The 18,575-nt window shown below is 37.7% G+C and overlaps 1 protein-coding gene across 1 annotated transcript; it reads right to left on the bottom strand.

Moving 5' to 3' along the window:
* Nucleotides 1–4,970: 4,970 nt before the first annotated feature.
* Nucleotides 4,971–7,656, bottom strand: LOC126784343 (glutamine synthetase cytosolic isozyme). The gene is made up of 11 exons (XM_050509839.1): nucleotides 7,486–7,656; nucleotides 7,055–7,094; nucleotides 6,859–6,962; nucleotides 6,719–6,767; nucleotides 6,488–6,594; nucleotides 6,287–6,374; nucleotides 6,066–6,194; nucleotides 5,899–5,973; nucleotides 5,727–5,818; nucleotides 5,473–5,632; nucleotides 4,971–5,374 (listed from the first exon to the last, which is right to left on the bottom strand). The coding sequence occupies exons 1-11, from the start codon at nucleotides 7,557–7,559 to the stop codon at nucleotides 5,222–5,224; spliced, it is 1,071 nt and encodes a 356-aa protein (XP_050365796.1). The 5' UTR covers nucleotides 7,560–7,656; the 3' UTR covers nucleotides 4,971–5,221.
* Between the last annotated feature and the right edge of the window lie 10,919 nt (nucleotides 7,657–18,575).

Below are 18,575 nucleotides of genomic sequence, written 5' to 3'. Positions count from 1 at the left end.
GCATATTAAGTATGCAAACCTGGACAACACCCACATACCCTTACCAAATTGTGGTAGGAATATATTGAACAATTATACACTTAAACCTTTAAAAAATTACTAATAAGAACACTATATATCACAAGCCAATCCATTAAGGGGCATCAACAAAGGAAACCCATGACCTAACTTTACCTGCACTCCTTTGGGTGTTATTAAATGTGTATCATTATTATCGTCGAAGAACATGACCCGAATTTCACAAGTTTCACCAGAAGGAAGAACATGGCAATGGAATAGCTTGTCGATACTAATCCACTTTGATCAATGCAGAAAACAAACCACCATTGATAGAAGCCCCATAAAAGGGGCTGGATCTTTATCGCCCTCACAAGCTAACCAGACTTGGAGCATAGTCTAGGTTTTGCTTGTCCACGAGGCTTCCCCCATAGCAACATAGGCTTATTAGATGTTTTATCCCAAGGTGCTTCCAAGGTTCTAAAAAATGTTAGGCGCTAGTCGGGTGGATTGCCGGAGACTAGTGCCTAGAGGACTAGTCGGGGGACTAGGTGGTATGTATTTTTTAATTATTTTAAATTTTTATATAGCATATACAAAATAAATGACATGAAAATAGGTATTTGAATGGTCCTAAATAAAAAAATACTGAAAATAATCAAAATGTAGATAAAACTACCCAGAACCCGCCTAGAACACGCCTAGAAACCACCTAGACCCTGTAATAACCCGAATTTCGTTACTAATGTCTTGTAATTTCATGAAGATTAATGAAATGATATTTTGGTTATATCCATATTCTACGTCTTTTAAAGAACCTTCATTCGAAGTAGAAAAATCGGTTCGAGAACCATTAAGTCGTTTTTCGATTTAATTCGGTTGACTCAAGGGTTGACTTTTGATCCGTCACTCGTTTCCGAAAACTCCTTCACAAAAGTCGTAGAGCACGTCAAAACGAGTTTGTAGACATGTGACATGTAGTAATCGGAAGTTGGAGGAGCGAGATTTTAATTACGGAAGTTGTTGTGGGAAGGGTAAAATGGGGAGAGGAGGTATTGGAAAATATCTATTTAGTTTCATCTTCTCCTTCTCTCTCTCCAGCCCGAGACTTTTCCATTTCTTCTTCTTTCCTCTTCATTTCTCTTCTTCTTCAACCGACTCCATTTCTTCCTTGTTTCAGAAAAATCTTCCCTCACTCCAAACTCTCCATTCCGCCACCAATCTTTCACCACCAGTCATCCTAGAGCTGTACTGACGCAACCTTCCACCCAACTGAACATTCACACCCCTCCATACATGTCCAAGGAACTCCGGCAGTAACATACCTGCAGCTAGGGACTTTGCCACTGCAAGCTGCGGCATCACTGTTGGCATAGAGCCTTGGGTCACTTCAGGGGTTAACTTCACAGCTGCATAGGCTTTGGAGTGGTATTAGGCAGCAACTCAGTTCCACAGTAACAGTTTGGAGAGGAGGAGAATTGCCACTGCCCTCTAGCAGTCCCTCAACCTTGATGTCAGTATTTTTGTGGTAAGGAGTTTCTTACCTTGACTTATTTTGCTGTGAGGTTGTGTTTGGGGCTGTGAAGTTGAGTTAGGTTGAGTTGAGGGAAGTTAAGAGTGTGTGGACAGTGGGTTTGTTGCTGGTTTCACTAGTTAGTTGTGTCTGTGTTTTGGGTGAAGTTTTGGTTAAGTGGTTAGTTGTGAAGTGGTTTAATTGGTTATGATTTTATTGCTATTTTGGGATAGTTGAGAAGAAGAGAGAGAGACCGAGAGTTACATAAGGAAGAAGGTGTGGAGTTTCCTTATGTTAAAAGAGGGTTTGTTGTGTTGAGTGGTTTTGGTTTTGTTTTTTTTACTAAGTGATGTTTTGTCACTTAGGAAATTGAAAGAGCAAGCGAGTGATCTCACTTGAGGATTACAAGTTGTTTGCGGGAGCGAAAAGGTGAGTAAACCTCACGTTTGGTCTAGTTACCTTGGCGGTAACTAGACGTGTGAACTTACATTTACATATTTTTACTTGTTGTGTGATTGAATATAAATGTGTATATATTTGGTGATTATATACGTATATCTAAATGGTAATAGGATATGCATATATTTATTACTAAGTATATAAAACTACTATATGTGTGAAATATATTGTGTATTTTTAGTTGGTTTTCATTGAATTGTGGAGGATGGGACCGAGGGGGAATAAAATGTACCTCTCGGTAAATTGGAGGTTTTTGGATGGAATATTGGTATAGTCGAAGTGCTTATATGTTGTGTGACCGGAAGGGAAGAAAATGTACCTTCTGGCGTTATTGTGTTGTGATTATTTTGTTGTTACCGGAAGGGAAGAAAATGTACCTTCCGGTATGATTATTGCGTGTGTAGCTTTGTGGGTTGTGGTGTTGACTTTGTAGCGGCCTTTTTAGGCAAAAAACTTTGTGTGAGTTGTTCTGTCTTAGTGGCGGCCAGTTTGGCGAAAGAAAATGAATACATATGATTTAGCCTTAGTGGCGGCCCAAGTGGCAAAATGAATTTCAATGTTCTGCCTGTGTGGCGGCCTTAGTGGCGTAGGCATATGTCAGAACCACTCCTTGGCCGGTTATGGGGATGATCATCTAGAGCTCTAGTATTACTACCAATCTTCTGGGTGCGACCTGAGGGTCGCATTAACCCAGAATGTTCTGCATGTGTTGCGATGTGATTGTGAGTTGTGATTATGCTTGTGTGGCAATATGTGACGTTTGTTGTGGCATTGGTTGCAAGTTGACATTGTTAGTGTTGTGATGATAATGTTGTTTTATATATATTTCTGAGTTTAGAAATATGTTACATTATCCTTGAGTAATTCTTTTAGTTTACTCATACCAGCGTTGTAGCTAACCAGGTTTGTGTTTACAATCCTGGTGTACCATTATTGGTGCAGGAGGTAATACTGCAGGTACTTCGCAGTAGTAGAGGCGGAAGGAGCGAGCAGTTTAACAGCAGTGTGTTGTTTTTGCTTCTGTTCATTTTCCTATTTTGGTGAGGACTTGTGAGAGTTGAATAATGTACAACTTACAAGTGTATTTACGTTTTGTTACAGTTTGAAATCTAAGTGTTTTGTTAAACTTGGATAAGATATTCAGCTGCTGTAACGTAATTTCATTTATTGAAGTTATATCAGAGTGCTAGCATGCACAAATTCGAAATTTTACTGTTCTGAATTTAGGGATGTTACAGACCCACACAAAAAACGCCTAGAACAGGCCCAGAATCCCCCTCTAGAACCCGCCTAGGCGGATTTTTTGACAAAAACGCCCAGACATATCTGATTAGGCAAAATCAGAATCGGGGGATGGCGGCCGCCTAGCCCTTTTTTAGAACATTGGGTGCTTCATGACCTCCCCATAACACATCAAAAGTTTTCCATCGTTTTTTTCTCAACCCATGTTCTACTTTGTCCCTTTAACTTGAAAACTATTCAGTAAAAACTAATACTGTAGTTCATATACTATAGACAAAATGGGTAGGTCATATAATTTCATTAAACCAATACTGTAGCTACGTGTTTGTGCCAAAAGCTGCTTTCAAAAGCTACCCTTTCCTACCTTTTCGATTTTCAGTTGTTGTGGAAAGCAATTTAGGCGATAAGCAGTTTTAGAGGATTTTACCAAACATCAAATATTAACCCCAAAAGATGAAGCAGCTCTAAAAGATGTCTCAAACCGGGCCTATGACACCTGAACTGTACAATGATGCTAGCCTGAAGATGTGCCATATGGGAACAATCGCTTCTTCTCTTGTTCAAGTGGATTTTTTTTTCTTCACATTCCCAAATCATGTAGAGCTTTTTTTAGTAAGAGTGACATAATAAGACTCTAGGGGTTTTTTTCTGGAATCTTTCATTTAAGAACAAAGAAAATTGACTCATTTATTTGAATAAAGGAGCGAAAGGCATCACAATGCTGCTGTAACGAAAAAAAACTATAATAATGAGTCATCGAAACGTGGCTTGATTGTTTAATTAGTTGCTTCATTGACAACGCTGAAGTCTCGTTCACATGGTCAGTAGCTAACCATGAATTCATGCTCAACCACCATTAGATATAAATCCAAATGTGAGGAGAATCTTTTTAAAATAGAGTTATTTTGTTTCCAATCCTTATATTTACATCTAATGGTGGTTGAATATGAATTTCATGGTCAGTAGTGAATATGAATTTCATAGTCAGCTACTGACCGTGTGAACAGGATTAGAGAACGCTGAGGTCGTGAATTCAAATCTTATTAAAAATGGACTATATCATCAAATGACCAATATTAATATGAGGGACAAGAAATGTTATATGAGCAGCGCCATCATGCCCACTCTAAGTCCAAGCCACTTCGGCACCGGGTTTCAATCAAGAAGGCCACCCCGGCCTATCCTCTTTGATATCATTAAGGCCTTCACCAACCTCCCTTCTATCAAGGTGACCAACCCCGACTGTCCTATCTTCTTTTCTTCCTTCGAAGTTCACATGGTTCCCGGTGGTAAAGTCAATTTGGGAGTATGCATCAAATCTCTCAAAGTCAATATGGAATGGTTTGGTCCGTTGGATGAGGTAAATGATGCCGATAGCTTTGCTGGTATGACCATTGTTGGTGAGGATGATGTTTTGAGGCACTACATGGTTGCATGAAGAAAAGGGAAAACAAAGCAATCATCATATATAATTGATACTTGGTACCTTACACTGGTCAGGTTCAAGATCTCAAATATACAAGACCAAAAATATTGAAAATGTTTTCGGTTAGGGGGCATACGACCATACGAATGATACGACCCATCAACCTTGTTGCTATATTCTAAAGTAGATTAACGCAAGAAGTTTATATAACTGAATAAAAGAAATCAAAAGAAAGAATAATGGAGCTTTCAAGTATGGTGGTTGTTCAGACGTTACACTCATCTGGGTGGCGCCATAAGAAGCAAGTACGTCTTACATGTGTACAAATTTGGGGAAGAAAAATAGTACAAGATGTTATTCATTACAATTATTCAACACAATAGATGGAGGCAATGAAGCGATACAACTTTAACACCTTAAATACAAATAAAACCAGCAGCATAAACAAAGGTGGAAAGGAAAATTTAAGCTATTCTAGTAGCTAGCAGATTGAATGATCTGGTAAATCACAATCCTATCTCTGATTCCAGGAGGGGTTTGATACTGTCACAAGATGCAGGGCGAACTGTCTCACCGGGAGCTTCTTATGGCTTAAACAGAATGGTGGTATCAGCAATCATAGAAGTTACCACGTATGGATCCATATTCGAAGCCGGCCTCCTATCCTCGAAGTAACCCTTGCCCTCTTTCTCTGTGTCACGGCCAACACGAATGGAGGCACCGCGGTTTGCAACTCCCTGTCCATCATTCAAAAGTAGTGAGACTAATTAGACAGATGTTTCATATGTATAACAATTCTTCAGATTGTTGACATAAAATGGACACTAGTTTTTACCCATTTGAAGGAATTAATGTCAGCTGTTTCATGCTTTCCCGTCAAACGGCGTTCATTGCCTTCTCCATATGCTGCAATGTGTTCTTTGTGCTTTAGCCCCAGCTTCTCAATGGCTTTCTTGATGACTTCATAGCCTCCTTCGTGTCTCATTGATTTGGTACTGGAACATTACAGTGAACTCCATCAATTTCATCCTCTACGAAACCAACCCGTAAAAACATGCCAATTTTGACATTAAAGGAGCCGCATTATACCTGTAATTTGTGTGAGCCCCAGCACCGTTCCAGTCACCAGGGATTGGCTTGGGATCAAAAGATAGAACCACTCCGGCAATCTCGGTGATCCTCTGTAAGCATAGAAACCAAGTCAATGTCAAAACTGTGTAATGAAAAAGGAACTACTTATGCAACTGGAATGTTAAGTCACCTCCAAAATATAACGAGCAACCCATAATTCATCACCAGCAGAGATACCAACTGAAGGACCAACTTGAAACTCCCACTGTTAGTCACATGGTTAATAAGTTAGACTTAGAAAGAAAAAAAGAACGAAGAAGGATTGATGGAGAATATATAATAAAATGGTTGATCAACCTGTCCTGGCATGACTTCACCATTGATACCACTGATGTTGATACCCGCATACAAACAAGCCTTGTAATGAGCATCAACAATGTCACGCCCAAATGCCTTGTCAGCGCCGGCAGCACAATAGTAAGGTCCCTGGCAAGAAACAAAAAGTGTTCAACTTATTAAACTACCACATCGGAATATATGTTTTTACAAGATTTAACTAATCCTAAAAACTCAAATACCTGAGGACCAGGAAAACCACCAATCGGCCAGCCCAAGGGCCAGTTCACATCCTTCTGCAACAAGGTGTACTCTTGCTCCAGACCATACCTGCCATGAAATAATTTAGGAAAGAATCTTGAACAAACACGAAAACCTGCATATGTTGTAGAAACATGCTAAACAAGTAGAATATACGAGAAGTTAAAAGAAAGTAATGATACCAGGGCACTTCAGCAACAACTTCAGGATGACTGAATATCTTTGCAGCTGCACATCTCTTGTTGGTTGGAATTGGTTCGCCAGCCGGAGTATAAGCATCGCAAATAACCTAAATCGACCAAAATCAATGAACAAAGATGAATAACAAACAAGGAAACTGTAACAGCAATCACATCCTACCATATTGACAGGGAATCAAAGAAGAATAAGAATATAATTAAAAATTAACTCACCAATATATTGTTGCCTCTCCTGAACGGGTCCTTGAAGATAGCTTGAGGGCTGTTACATTTCAAGAAAACAGATATATATAAGAACCCATAACCAATCAAAAGAACAGAACAATCACAAGAAACAAGATAGAAGATCTTACTAGAGGATCACTTCACTGTCCTCCCCTGGAGCTTGGCCGGTGCTGGACCCATCATAATTCCATTTGGGCAGCTTTGAAGGATCAGTGACAGGTCCTGGTAGAGTCTTCACACACCCAAGAACAAATATTATTAACTCAATCAATCAATTAAACCAGAATAAAAATAACAATGAGAAACTGCAGAGTAAATACTTACCCTTGCCTTGCTTCTGAGGTCCATGCCAGATCCACCAATCCTGTATACATAAAAACATGATAAGCTTCAGTTAAAAACATCAGAAGCTTCTGAATAGACCCCTCATTAATTAAAACTTCCATATATAACAAAGAGTAAAAACACAGCTTTTTTGATCTGATCATGATGAAAACGAAGCATAAAGATGGATTAAAGATAAAAACTTCCACCAAAGTAGAAAAATAAAAAAGCAAACCCAAGCAAAAAACTGATTCCTCAAAGAAGTCAAACGCTTCACAGAAACCCGGAACTGGTCGATCAGAGACAAACCCAGTTCAACAGTCATGAAAACAAGCACATCCAACTTGGGAACACACAAAAACACGTACACAAAGCTACAAGGAACCATGTTTGAAACGTCAAAAAGAGAGGAAGTGGAGGTTTGTGTTTACCATATGTACTCGGCGATGATCTTGTCAGTGGAGTCAGAGAGGTTAAGGTTGATGAGATCTGAGAGCAGCGACATGGTTGCGATGACAACAACACTGAGAACACAAACAGCAGAAGAAGAAGAAGACTTGGGGAAAGCTCTCAACCTCGCTGAGATTAACAGAGGAGAGACGTAAATAGAAGGAGCGATGAGCTCTTTTTATAGTGCCGGTTCTCCATGTGGGTACAGAATATAATAGGAATTTAAATTACTAATTTTAATTTTTTTTTTTCTGACGATTAGTTTGTTTTTTAGTTTTAATAATTAGAATATTAGATTCTAAACCACAACAATATTCTGGTTTCAACTGAGGGGCGGAATCCGATAAGAGGAGACCAAGTGGATTTTATATTTTTTAATTTTAGGTTCAAGTTTCACCGGCGACTCTGCCGGTTTGAATTATTCAAACCCAATATAGTGATTTTCTAAAAAGAGAGGTAAGAAAAAAAGGATAATTTTGACTTGAGAATTTATGGAAAGTCGTGCAAGCACACGGTAGATGATTAGACTCCTCAATATTTGTGAGCATCATGCATCAGTATTAAATGTGTAATTTTGATCTATCTATATTCAATTTGTATATAACTCACATGCCGTGTATTAAAAATTCTTCTGGAATTCATGGGTGATTTTCTCATTGATATATTTTTTTACAACTTAAAAACTAAATTGATCAAAATTAAAGGCAGTGCATGAAGATATCCTCGAGTTGTAAAGTAGTAGACTCTGAAGAAAAAAAATCAATTAGTAGTATTTACACAAACGAACGAGAAAAGTTAATCTTTTCAATGATGAGGAAAAGAAAATTACACCGAAAGTGTTGATTTTAATCGGGGAAAAAAAAATTAAAGTTGATGCATGATGAGTGCATGACCATGTGCAAAGAGCCATGTTGACGAAGACCTGTTGATAATCCGTAGCTATTGCTTCTTTCAGTTTTTTGGAAGTAAGCTTTTGATTTTTGAATAATTCGCATGCCATCAATAATGGCCACTCACACTGAAACTACTCACCAAACAAAATTGGACAATAATCCCTAAAGTTATATAAAAAAAAGTAAAAAGTAAAACGAATTTACCAGTGAGACTGTGAATAAGTTCCCTTATATATAAGTTGTACGGCGAAGGACGACTTGCCGGAGGTGTGGAACTCAAGTTGGTTTTGTGGGGCCCTTGATTGCTTTGGAGAACCCATCCGCCAATCACATTCTTGTGTGTTTTTTGTCCTCAGGTTACTTAACTATTCAGTGTTCTGACTATTTTCTGTCGAGACTCGAGAGAAAAACTACATATCATACTCAATTTAATTTTAATTAGGTCTTTATATCTAATCCAATCTTAATTAGAAAGTAATGGGTATTTCCCGTCTCCATAGCCGTTTGGATCCGTTTTCCACATCCGACACAATACCCATTAATGATATTTTATTATATTATATAAAATTTTATATGAAATATAAAAAAACGTAAAAATTTAAAATGAAAACTAAATATCATAATGAAATTAGATTTTTTTAATATTAATCTAACTTAAATCAATACAAATCTAGTTCAAAATAAAATAATAATTATAAAAAAAATTTACATAAATATAATTAATTAATATTAAAACATATATAATATATATTTTATTCTTATTGGGTGGGGAATAGGGATATGGATCAAATATCATCCCCGCTTATTACCCAATTTCATATTTTGAATATAGGGGATCTTCATACCTGTTCCCCGTTTTTACCCATTATATAGCCCCATTAAGGTCGAGTACCCGTGAATACCCTACCCGATGGGTAATATTGTCATCCCTACTCACTGTCGCGGGTCTTTCTCGCGTCTTTTCACCTGAAATAAATTTTTTTTTTTTAGACTTTCGAAGTAAGAAGGTAAAACTTAAAACATCTATTACGAACTAAGGGTTAATTTGTTTCGACGGTTAATTAAAACAATTTTATGTTTCGTGTTACCAAATTTTTATACAGTTATGTTATATAGGCATGTTTGATAACGTTTTGAAAACAGTTTTTTTTTAAAACATGAGAAAATGTAAAAGTGAAAACAATGTTCTCACTTTTTCTTTGTAAAAGTTGAAACTATTTTTCAAGTTTTCGTTTTCTTTGTCTTGTGAAATATCCTAACGAACATGTTTCACCCTATTTTCATTTTCAAGAATAAAAATGTGGGTATGAAATGTTACCAAACGATAACTTATTTTTCTGTGCTTCCTGCAACTCCAAAAAAGAAAAAAATTTGAGAAAAAAAAGTTATAGGGAAGCGCTTCTATGATGCCGAACAGCTAAATTATCATAAACTAAGCCAGGAATAGCTCGAGCCGGAACACAAATACTACAAACAGCTAAAAACGTTGTTGATGTGCTGAGAATTGAATTAATAGTAAATTAAAACATTTCATGTTTTCGTTTTTGATAAATATATATTTTTGGAAGTTGTTGGCACACCATAAAATATTATTATTCAGTGTTTTTTATATTAGCAGCTTTAAAACAATCATGATGTTGCTCATAAAAACTATTATTAGTGATTAATTCTGAAAAAAAACAGTTTTTATTTGATTTACTAAACACAATATAATTTAAAAGTTCAGATAGAAGCTAATTAAAAAAAAAAAAAGCAAAGTTACATCAAACAGTTTTTATTTGATTTACATCAAAAAAAACTGTTGTCAATGAAATTTTAAAATATATATATATGAAACAAATTGATTCACCAAACATAATATAATTAAAATCTTGTGCAAACAATGATAGAATTAACCCACTATTAGAAGAATTGTAAACCATGTCTTTCTCAGACAACAGTTAGACATGACTCATTTTTCTTAGTCGACACCAGTGGACTGGATCATTCCGAATAAGTAGAACAAAGTGGCATTTGTCATAGTAGAAATTTGTGGCATGCGAGCTTGTTTGCTACGTTCCCTTGCTTGTTTGTTGGTCACATGTCCCCATCTACCTTTGTAGGTCTAGGACTGGGAATCCAACACCCCCCCCCCCCCCCTGTAATGCACACATCATACCTCATACTCCATTTTATATTTCTGCCCTCCTTCCTTAGTCCTTACCAACTTCCCATCCTTCACACTTTCCATTATTGTTTGTTTTTTTTTTCTACCACAACTTTACATTATTGAGATTAAGAGTTTAATAATTATTTTTGTAGCCATTGACTAAATGTAGTGGCGTATATCATACATATATACATACATTATTATTGTGTTTAGGTTGCCTTCATTGCGGCTGGGTTAGAGGTGTCTTCAATGCATTCTGTTTTTATTAAAATTTTTATTTTATTTTATAAAATAGGTGACATAATGTGACCTTTTTCGTACTCGACCCATTTACGTGTATGGAGGTATATATGATGCACCATATTGTTGGTAAGCTGGGCACCATGCCACATACCCTCTCCTCAAAGTCATGTGCATAATTGATACTAGCCATCAACACACTAAGTGTCTGAATAGTTTCCCACCTTTTAAATAGTGGCTTAAAACTTATCTGCAAAATAAGAGATTATAATCTATTTTCTTTTATGTTTAAGTTATTATTCACTTTTTATCATTTAATTATTAAACAAAATTTTGGTTTTTTTTTATTGATATCCGTTCTTATTTTGCCTAGACCATCAAGCCAACTTAATGGCTATCTCATGAAGTTGCAAGTCATGTAGCCCGAGGAGAGAGGTGTGTGTCATGGTTGGAGGATGAGCTTTCTTGGCTTATGTTACCTATCGAGCGTGGTAGCCGTTCGATCAGTTTGCGATATTGAAATAGGAGTTTTCCGCATTAGTCTACTTTAGATAGTGTTTAGAGTACATGTGTACAACCCCGTGTTCCGTAATAGATTTATTTTTTGAATGAAAAGTGTTTTTTTTCTTTCTAAATAAAAAAAGGATATATATATATATATATATATATATATATATATATTCTCTTCGTTTGGGGTTAATGAAAGGTTAAGCATTTAAAAGAAAATAAATGCTAGGGTTTTAGGTTATCTTGAAAGGGCAAACTGACATGATCCTAATTCTAAATACATTCTGCCAATTAATGGTTTTAGTTTCAAATCGTCATGGTTCTTCTAATTCAACAAACATGGTCATGAGTCATGACACAGACATTTTCAATTTTCTATAGTTGAGCGCATGCAGTGAAAGGAAGACAAATATTACTTGGCTAATGAAAAATCTAAGCAAATTATATAATTCATGATACCATGTCCCTTAGCTGCATCGCATTTGGACTATTCTTTAACAGTTATAATGCATCTCATCATCATGAAAAGGAATTTGAGAGTGTCTGATCTTTCTTGCAAGATCATAATTGCACCTTATAGGGATATATATATATATATATCTACTCATACTTGTAACTTGGAAAAGCAAATGGTGTTGGCACAATGGCATGTAACCTTAAGTCAGTATAATGAGAATTGTGAAGCCGCAACTAAGAATGCGTGACGCTTTCTACTGAATAAAATGGACCAAAATGCCTAAAAAACAGCAGATTTCATGGAGAGTATTTGGCACAAGCAATATAATTAATTGAGTAAAGAGCTATGTTGACATAAGCTGTGAATCAATTGAGAATCATTATGATATCTGTAGAGTTGCACTACCGATTGAGAAGCTCCAATGGACATCAAGTTGAGCCAAAAAGACCACGGATTTGATGCCGTCTAGATTGTTATGTAGATATAGGATTAGATTAGACATGAGTCCTTACCACTCGTTTTATTAGAGGATCGTATTCATTAACCTTAGCTTTGTCAATAGGGGACTATATGGCTAGCTTGATAAAACTTATTGTCAATTCTATAATGTCCTTTGAAATTTTAGCTTAGATATAATTGCGAGCTGTGTTGTGTCTCAATCACCACTTGTTTGTTTGTTTGTTAAGACTCGGCCTCGACCACGCTTGCATAAATAATATAGAAAATAAACTCGTAGAGAAGGTCTGACGTACATATATATATGTGTATATATATATATATATATATATATATATATATATGATCATCATGAAAGAACATAAGAGAGTTTGTGAATGAAAGGCTTAAATCTCTTAGCCTTGTGTGTGCATATATTTATATGAATACAATTACAATCTGATAAGCATCAGGTTACAAGATAACCACTTCATGATCTAGTAATATACAGCTAAGAGACCATGAACAACTACAACAAGTTACAGAGAAATCAGCTACTCCTATATGAACTAGGAGAAGTCATTAACTCTGACTCTACAACATCTGAGCATTCGTTGGACACCAATATCTTTGGTTTATCACTCCCCCGCAAGCTAAGTGGTCTAGGAAGAACATGAAGCTTGTTAACTAGAAAATGAAAACGAGTTGCAGACAGGCCCTTAGTAAAAATATCAGCAACTTGATCCAGAGTAGGGACAAACTTCACTTGCAGCTCCTTACGAACAACTTTTTCACGTACGTAATGATAATCCACTTCCACATGTTTGGTGCGAGCATGAAATACCGGATTAGAAGCAATGGCAATAGTTGACATATTGTCACACCAAATCGTAGGAGAATGCAAGAAAAGACTGAGATCTTTAAACATAGAGCGAAGCCAAGAGAGTTCAGCAGCAGTAAAGGCAAGTTGACGATATTCTGCTTCCGCGCTGGACCGGGAAACAGTTCTATGTGTCTTAGAACTCCAGGAAATGAGGTTGGGACCGAGATACACACAGTAACCACCAGTTGATTGCCGGTTATCAGGGTCCCCAGCATAGTCTGCATCAGAATAAGCACTAAGGTACATAGAACCGGGTTGATATTTGAGACCATAATTAGCTGTGTACTTGAGATAACGCAAAATCCTTTTCACAGCAATCCAATGTGTAGTACTGGGAGCATGCATGAATTTGCACACTTGATTGACAGAGTAAGAGATGTCCGGCCGTGTTAGAGTGAGATATTGCAGTGCACCGACGACACTACGATACTCAGTTGGATTCGCAAGCTTGTCACCAGAATACAAACTAAGTTTTTGTCCAGAAGCAGCTGGAGTGGTGCATGGTTTAGCATCAGTCATTTTGGTTTTGGTAAGCAAGTCTAAAATGTATTTCTTCTGAGTAAGATACAGTGAGGAGCCATCATGAGTTGCTTCAATGCCGAGGAAATAGTGAAGCTGGCCCAGATCTTTCATAGAGAAAACTTTTCCCAAATCAGAGTTGAGTTGGGTGAGATGGGAAGGACTGTTACCGGTAATGAGAATGTCATCAACATAGATAAGTAGAATGAGAAATACACTCTGATCAACATAAGTGAACATAGAGTAATCAGACAAGGATTCCTTGAACCCCAAGTTTTCCAAATAGTCAGCAAAGCACTGAAACCAAGCTCGTGGAGCTTGTTTAAGTCCATAGAGGGAACGCTTCAATTTGCAAACATAATTAGGATACTGTGAGTTGACAAATCCATGAGGTTGTTTCATGTAAACTTCCTTAGTAAGATGACCGTGAAGGAAGGCATTGTGAACATCAAGTTGACGAACATGCCATTGGTTGGACACAGCAAGAGCCAAGACAAGTTGAATAGTAGAATGCTTGACTACTGGACTGAAAGTTTCAGCAAAGTCAAGCCCTTCTTGCTGATGAAAGCCATTAGCAACAAGACGAGCTTTATAACGTTCCACACTGCCATCAGCCTTCTTTTTGACACGAAAAATCCACTTGCATGGCAACAAATTCATGGAAGGGGCCGGAGGTACCAATTCCCAGGTCTCATTTTTGTCAAGAGCAGTGAGCTCATCTTTCATAGCTTCAAACCATTTAGGATCTTTAGCAGCGTTGCTGTAACATGTGGGCTCATGAACGTCATCAGGAGGTGATGCAAGCATAGCATATTTAGGGTTAGGTTTAACGATGCCACTTTTCGAACGAGTTTGTATTGAATGAGAAGAGTTCTGAGGACATACCTGCCCAGGTTCACTCACATTATCCAAGGGAGAGAAAGGTTGGCACAAAGTACTAGAGGATGCTAAAGTCACATCAGGTGAAGAAGACTTTGTGTGTGCATGTGTAGTTTGTGTGACAGAAAACTGAGAAGCATGAGTAGAGGGAGTATGGGTGCGTGTAGTGATAGATGTAGAAGGAACAAAATCATGTAATGACACAAAATATAAAGAAGAAGAAGTGGTACCTACGGGGAGTGTGGGAATGGCCTTGTGAAATGGAAACCGAGTTTCATCAAAGATAACATGCCGAGAAAGATACATTTTGTGATTTTCAAGATCAAGGCAGCGATAACCTTGGTGATTAAGAGAATAACCGAGGAACACACATTGTTTTGATCGTGGTTGAAGTTTGGTATTATTGTATGGACGAAGATAAGGGTAGCAGGCACACCCAAAAGTGCGGAGAAAAGTATAGTTAGGATCTTTGTTATAGAGATAGGCATAAGGAGTGCTGTTGTTAAGCAAAGGAGTAGGGAGACGATTGATGATATAAGTGGTTGTATTGCAGGCTTCAACCCAATAGGTTGAGGGTATATTAGCATGCACGAGGAGAGTAAGAGCAGTGTCCACAATATGACGATGTTTGCGTTCTGCCAAACCATTTTGTTCAGGATGCTTAGGACATGCAAACCGATGATGAATTCCGTGTTTGGCAAGGTAAGTTTTGAAGGCATTAGAGGTGTATTCACCGCCTTCATCACTTTGAATTTGTTTGATGGGGATTGAGAACTGTTTTTCGACATAGAGATGAAATTGTATAAAGGTTGGGAGAGTTTCACTTTTGTGTTTGAGAGGAAAGATCCATGAGTAACGAGAGAAATCATCTATGAACAACACATAATATCGATAACCTTGAGTAGAATAAGTTGAACACGACCAAACATCAGAGTGAATCAACTCCAATGGTTTACTTGCGACTGAATTTGAAAGAACAAAAGGAAGTTTGGTGATTTTGCCTAAAGGACAAGAATTACAAAATGAAAGAGACCTACTGCCGGCAAGAGGCATAGCTTTATTTGATAATACTTGAGACAATACCCTAGAAGAGGTGTGACCTAGTCTGGAATGCCAGATTTGAGCCGACACCTTTGCACCTACGAAAGCAAAAAATTGTTGACTAGAAGCATGATCTTGAAGAAATTGCAGAGGATAAAGGCCATTCGCACTTGGTCGTCTATAGAGGATCTTCCCCGTCTGGATGTCCTTAAGAAGAAAGAAATCAGGATCAATTAGCATATAGCAATTATTATCACTAGTAAAACGATGGATAGACAAAAGATTAGATGTAGCATTAGGACAATGGAAAATGTTTGTAAGGTGAAACCGTTGGTAAGGAGTGGAGAGAGTGTTGGAACCGATATGTGCAATATGTAAATCATTACCTATACCACCAACTCTGTCAGTGCCTTGATATTCCCTTGGATTTTGCAAGTTCCCCAAGTCAGGAGTAATGTGATTATTGGCACCAGTGTTGAGTAGCCATTGTGAACCTGCCTGGCTTTCATTTGGAGTTGAAGTTGATGCACCCATAGCACTAAGTCGTTGAGTTGGAACACGCCCTTCATATGAGAGATTCAGACGATTGAAACAATCAAGAGCAGTATGGCCAACTCGGTTGCATATTTGGCAGGTAGGACGAGGATTGGTGGTGCTTGAGTTTGATGCAGGAGCTGGTCCAAGAACAGATCCACCACGACCACGAGTGTTGGTATAACCCCTCCCAAATGTGTTAGGAAGAGCTGGGAAAGACCACGGCCACGCCCTCGTCCTCCTTTAGGGATATTGATAGCGTGAAAGGCAGTGGGGACAGAAGAGACATCCAATGCTGCTTGGTGATGGGCACGAATACGTTGCTCAGCAGAGAGAAGCAATGCTTCAAGAGAGTCATAAGTGATTGGAGTGTCCCGTGCTTGTGCAGAACTCACAATATTTTCATAAAGAGGCCCAACGTTGTTCATTATGATAGCAACAAGATCTTGATCGTTCATAGGGCTACCAGCGAGAGCTAGGTTATATGCAATGGCATTAATGCGATCAAGGAACTCAGAGATAGACATATTACCTCGCATGGTGCGCAAAAGCTCACTGCGGAGCTGAAGGATGCGATTTTGGGACTGAGAGGCAAACCGGCGAGCAAGTGTACGCCAAGTTGTAGCAGAACTGGTGGATCGAGAGACTGTGGCAAGAACTGCTGGAGTGAGAGAGTTGTTAATCCACCCTAATATCATCTAATCATTAGCAATCCAGTGTTCATACTCCGGATTTATCTCAGTGGTGAGATTGCCTTCGGCATCACTTCGAAAGCATGGAGGACAACAGAGGGTGCCATCAACGTGGCCCATAAGACGGCGGCTGCGGAGGAGAGGCTGGATCTGAGCCAGCCAGAGAGGGAAGTTGGTACGATCTAACTTAATAGAAAGAAAGTGGGAGACAGTTGGTGCAGTAGGCTCGGAAGCCATGGACCGAGAATTAACCGAAACAAGAGTACCCTCTGGTTGTGATGCGGGTGGAGGGAGAGGAGGATTTGCAGGTGGTGGAAGAGAACCAGAAGGTGGTGGGAGAGCCATGGAGAAGGATCGGAAAAAAAAATTGGTCTTTAGACGAAAGCTCTTGATACCATGAAAGAACAGAAGAGAGTTTGTGAATGAAAGGCTTAAATCTCTTAGCCTTGTGTGTGCATATATTTATATGAATACAATTACAATCTGATAAGCATCAGGTTACAAGATAACCACTTCATGATCTAGTAATATACAGCTAAGAGACCATGAACAACTACAACAAGTTACAGAGAAATCAGCTACTCCTATATGAACTAGGAGAAGTCATTAAGTCGGACTCTACAACATCTGAGCATTCGTTGGACACCAATATCTTTGGTTTATCACATCATTCATTAATTAATGTGTAAGTAAGGTCGGCTAATTATTTTTAATAAACTGTTTAGTATTTAGGTATACAGTCTATGTATATGACATGTCATTTCCACAAAATTTTAGCTAATTTGTTTATTGTTAAGGTACCGAAATTTTATTAAACAATGAATAAACTAAATCCGTCCAATTTGAACCGGTTTTGTATATGACGATCACAAAATGTCAAACAATCATCAAATTGAATGAGAATTTGCATAAATAATCAATACATTAAGTTCTAAAAAATCTATATGGGGGAGAAGTAGAATTATGACAAAAGAGTGCATCAAATAACGAGCTTTACACTTAAATTTCAAAGTAAAGTAATATTTTGGATATAAACAGTTTAATGCTATATTTTAATTTATTTGTATTCGGTACAAGAGGCAAGAATGTACTAACATAATGGAAGCACATACAACTTATCAGAGTTGCAAAGTGTATTTAGGAGAAAATTATAGAATTCGAAAGCTGAACATACATGGGCGCATGCACTGCATTAGAATCCTTCTATTAAGCGCCACTTTTTTCCTTTGAAAATAAATATAAACAATTAGGACGATTTTACATATAAAATATCAAATAAAAGAGTCATATTGGCTTGATCGCTTGGGGGTGAACGCTTTCATGAATCATGATATTGATTCATAAACATCTATTCATTTGATATATGAAACTATATGAATAAACGATATCAGATTTGATTGACTTTTTTGGGGCGATGATATTTAACCAACGGTCTAATTGTCTAAACTATAAAATGGTTGGGATTAAAACTTAAGATATATAAGAGCAAATAAATGGAAAGTGTTTGGATGAATGTATATTCCTGTTAAATATCAAATCTCCCTCTTTCGCTTTCATAGTAACACACACAGAGGCCTAGGCCTTTGGCCTTGTTGTTGTACACTAGCAAAGTAGATAGCAAGCAAACCAACAAAATGTATTTTTGGCTGAAAACAGTTCCACTCTCCCAAGATTTTATCTGCTGTCCTATTTGTGTTTGTCACTCTGCCTTTGGTCTATCCTATCCAATTTATGGAATTGGCATCTGGTGCCAATATGTCAGGCTTTCCTTTCACTCCTTCATCTTGTATGCTCCTACATGTAAATGTATGCAAGAGTTTACATTAATCTTTGCATGGACAT

Source organism: Argentina anserina, chromosome 1 (assembly GCF_933775445.1).
Source record: "Argentina anserina chromosome 1, drPotAnse1.1, whole genome shotgun sequence".
NCBI classification, from domain to species: Eukaryota; Viridiplantae; Streptophyta; class Magnoliopsida; order Rosales; family Rosaceae; genus Argentina; species Argentina anserina.
Note: the sequence above shows the minus strand (reverse complement) of the source record. Positions and strands in the feature narration are given on the sequence as shown.

Excerpts from the sequence above, each read along its gene's own strand:
- LOC126784343 (XM_050509839.1), bottom strand. The coding sequence starts at position 7,559 with ATGTCGCTGCTCTCAGATCTCATCAACCTTAACCTCTCTGACTCCACT. Across the intron at positions 6,375-6,487 it reads GTTGTTGCTGAAGTGCCCTG|GTATGGTCTGGAGCAAGAGT; the intron begins GTATCATTACTT and ends ATTTCATGGCAG. Across the intron at positions 5,819-5,898 it reads TTGCTCGTTATATTTTGGAG|AGGATCACCGAGATTGCCGG; the intron begins GTGACTTAACAT and ends CTATGCTTACAG.